At 35.0% G+C, this 3,121-nt stretch overlaps 1 protein-coding gene across 2 annotated transcripts; it reads right to left on the bottom strand.

Annotated features, from left to right (window-relative positions):
• Positions 1–273: 273 nt before the first annotated feature.
• LOC149921279 (uncharacterized) lies at positions 274–1,120 on the bottom strand. 2 transcript variants are annotated; one of them, XM_090164123.1, is made up of 4 exons: positions 974–1,120; positions 753–903; positions 388–602; positions 274–314 (listed from the first exon to the last, which is right to left on the bottom strand). In XM_090164123.1, exons 1-3 carry the CDS (start codon positions 1,117–1,119, stop codon positions 579–581), a joined length of 321 nt encoding a protein of 106 aa, XP_090020249.1. In that variant the 5' UTR covers position 1,120; the 3' UTR covers positions 274–314; positions 388–578. The 2 variants fall into 2 exon arrangements, 1 of the variants encoding a protein (XP_090020249.1); XR_016477448.1 differs by lacking the exon at positions 274–314 and having other exon boundaries at positions 461–602; positions 680–903.
• Between the last annotated feature and the right edge of the window lie 2,001 nt (positions 1,121–3,121).

The following is a 3,121-nucleotide window of genomic DNA, read 5'->3' as shown; positions in this document are numbered from 1 at the left end:
TTGTTGGACGCATTGTCCATCGTTATTGCTAACACCTTGAAATGTATCAGTTACCACACATCGTATCCAGTAATGCTCATCACATGTCCTACGTACGGAACCATTACCTTCGATACTCCACGGTCGTCGATCATTTTAAGAAATGCGTCAGATATGTGTTTGCCGTCATGTTTCCCTGGGAAATGCATAAGTCCCAGTAGAATTTCTTTCGACCTCCAAGTGCCGTCAATCCAATGGGCGGTTATCCCAATAAAAGGCCACCCGTTATTCGAGGTCCAACAATCATGTGTAAACGATATTTGTCCAGAAACTTGCTGAAAAAGGTATAGAAGACGACTAATATTAACGATAAACAGTGGAAGAAACGAAACTTTGATATGATATTACCTTCATAATGGTTCGTAGGTTTTCAACTTCTTTCCAATAAGACATTATAACGTCATTTTTAACAGTTGTTGAACACGTTGGTATAGCATCTTGTAGCAACGGATTTTTAGGGGACAGTTCGTTAATGAAAGATTTGAAACTTGGGTCTTCTACCATTGTAAATGGTTGGTTAGTCAAAACTATCCACTCATTTAATTTTCGTCGTACACCAGTAGCTGTAAAACCAATAGTTTATCATCATATTATCCTAAATTGTGTATTGAATGTTGATGGAATTCTCAAATGATCAAACGAGGCGAAGTGTGAAAGTGAAACCACGTTTTGCCAAATTCGGGAAAAATTGGACATCTGCCTTAGACACTAACATTACCTCCATCTATCCATGACGAAAAGTGTTGTCTTGACGAAACCTCCGAGGAAGTAGCCAACGGTACTAGACCAGGGTGTTTATTCACGAGGTGGGTCTTCATATTACCAGTACTTTTATTAGATTTTCCGCTATACAAATACTTTCCTCTAGGGGCAATAGATATGGAAAATCTATCAACAAATTACAATATTTAATAATTAAGGATACATAGCTTACCTATCGCAGTGTACACACTTGGCAAACTGGATCTCTTTTACTCTACCATCAGGTGATGTAGTTCCTTCCGACATGATCATATAATGACCCCATATCTCGCTTCGTGGTCTCCGATCTCGACCGTCTAGCGTTTTACCGCTTGCCATATCTCAGTGATTAATTTCTACTCATGACGTCCTATTTACTTATATAGCCTTTTTTCAGAAAGTATTTTTTGTCGAGTGAGTCGAGCGACCGCCCTTAATTTATGTTTTACTAAAAACACATGGGTGACTATACTGATACATTGTGTATTTTTATAGATCAAATAGGTGTATTTGACTAAAATAAGACAAATGGGTGACTGTACTGATACATAGTGTATTTTTATAGATCAAATAGGTGTATTGGACTAAAATAAGACAAATGGGTGACTGTATTGATACATTGTGTATTTTTATAGATGAAATAGGTGTATTGGACTAAAATAAGACAAATGGGTGACTGTACTGATACATTGTGTATTTTTATAGATCAAATAGGTGTATTGGACTAAAATAAGACGTCGCGCTTGCCTTTATCAGTGAATCAAACACAACCATTTACTTTAGGTTATACTCTTTTTAAGGAATTTAACAAATAGGGATATGTAAATCAGATAACTGTATTACATTTTTATATCTGATCAGATAATACCCTTCAGTTTGTGATAAACTTAGATTTCTTCCTGTAAAATTATCTGGATTGATAACCTGTTTCCAACCACCCGATCTGAAGATATTTTAAAATGTCATCAGTTTATCTGATGCCAGATTTATTCGAAATTTCGCTCAGTTCAGATAACGTAACTGTTATCTGAGTATCGGTTGGAAGCACTAAAGAATACGGACCACTGATAAAACACTGGTGCATTCGTTACGAAGGCAAACATCAATATTTCAAAAACATGGCCTTTAAATGTAGAAATTTTAAAAATATAACCAAAACTATTTCTTGTCGACACCAAAAATTACTATGCTGGCTTCAATGAGGTGCCGTTGGTTTCGAAAATGACCACGATGAAGGAAAAGTTAAGGAGATTAACGTAAAAGAGTTTCCCCACAGTTTAAAAGATACACTGGTGGCGCGTTATGATTTAAGAGAATCAGAAGTCATAGCGCAAACTGAATTCTTAATTAGAAATAGTGTCAAATACGCGAGTGGTTACTTTTTTGTCCTCGATCTTGTTGAATCTGAAGATATACCAATATTTAACAAAGTTTTCTATATATTCAAAATTAAAGACGATTGGGTACTATGTGTTAGATTATATCAAACTCTTCGATATAGCCAACATATGGCCGCTTATACCGTCAAAGATGTAAATGAGTGGGTACTTCTACCTCCAAGTATATTAAACATTTATCACGCCCCCGGGCATTCGTTCAAGGTCCTGGGAGAAGAATACATTAAACTAGAACATTGGCTGTGTAATAAAAAATAATATTTCAAATTTGAATAGAATGACTGATGATCAATTAGTGTACCATGTGACGTGTGGTGAAAGAAAACAATTGTTAAAGTTATATCTACTAAATCAGTCGACGATTTGATGAATGAGATAAAAACTAGAGGTCAGTAACGGTTAATCATTATACACGTTTAAATTGATTTTTTCGGGAAAAAATGTAACTAAGAAATTTACCGGTTAATATTTCGGAAAATGATTAAAAAACATGTATTATTCGTAAAATTTGAGCTTTTTATCGTAAAAAACGTCGTTTTTCCGATTAATTTTACAAATTTATCAAAAAATTCATCAGATAATACAGAAATTTTCTAGGACGATGGGTATTAAACTTTGTTCTGCCCCGAAAATCTCTGAGCATTGGCCGTAGAATAGAAGGGGGGTTTTAATAGTGATTTCTTTATTAACCCTTATTATGGGGGGTATAGGTGCTTGTGTAGAAATAAATTACTTGATCAAAACGTTTTACCAATAATTTTGAGAGCTTTATCTATTGAATAAAAGTTAACCATCCCCGACCTCTAATAAAAACTGTGTTGGAAATCGAAGTGAAATGTTTACAAGTTTTCGATGAAACGTGGAGCGATTGGATCGACTTGGATCTTATTGACAGTCTCCCGGGGAATAAATCGAAATTGCGAGTTTTAATAGCAATACCAGTT

Source organism: Leiobunum rupestre, chromosome 11, assembly GCF_980474605.1.
Source record: "Leiobunum rupestre chromosome 11, qqLeiRupe1.1.hap1, whole genome shotgun sequence".
Classification (NCBI taxonomy): Eukaryota; Metazoa; Arthropoda; class Arachnida; order Opiliones; family Sclerosomatidae; genus Leiobunum; species Leiobunum rupestre.
Note: the sequence above shows the minus strand (reverse complement) of the source record. Positions and strands in the feature narration are given on the sequence as shown.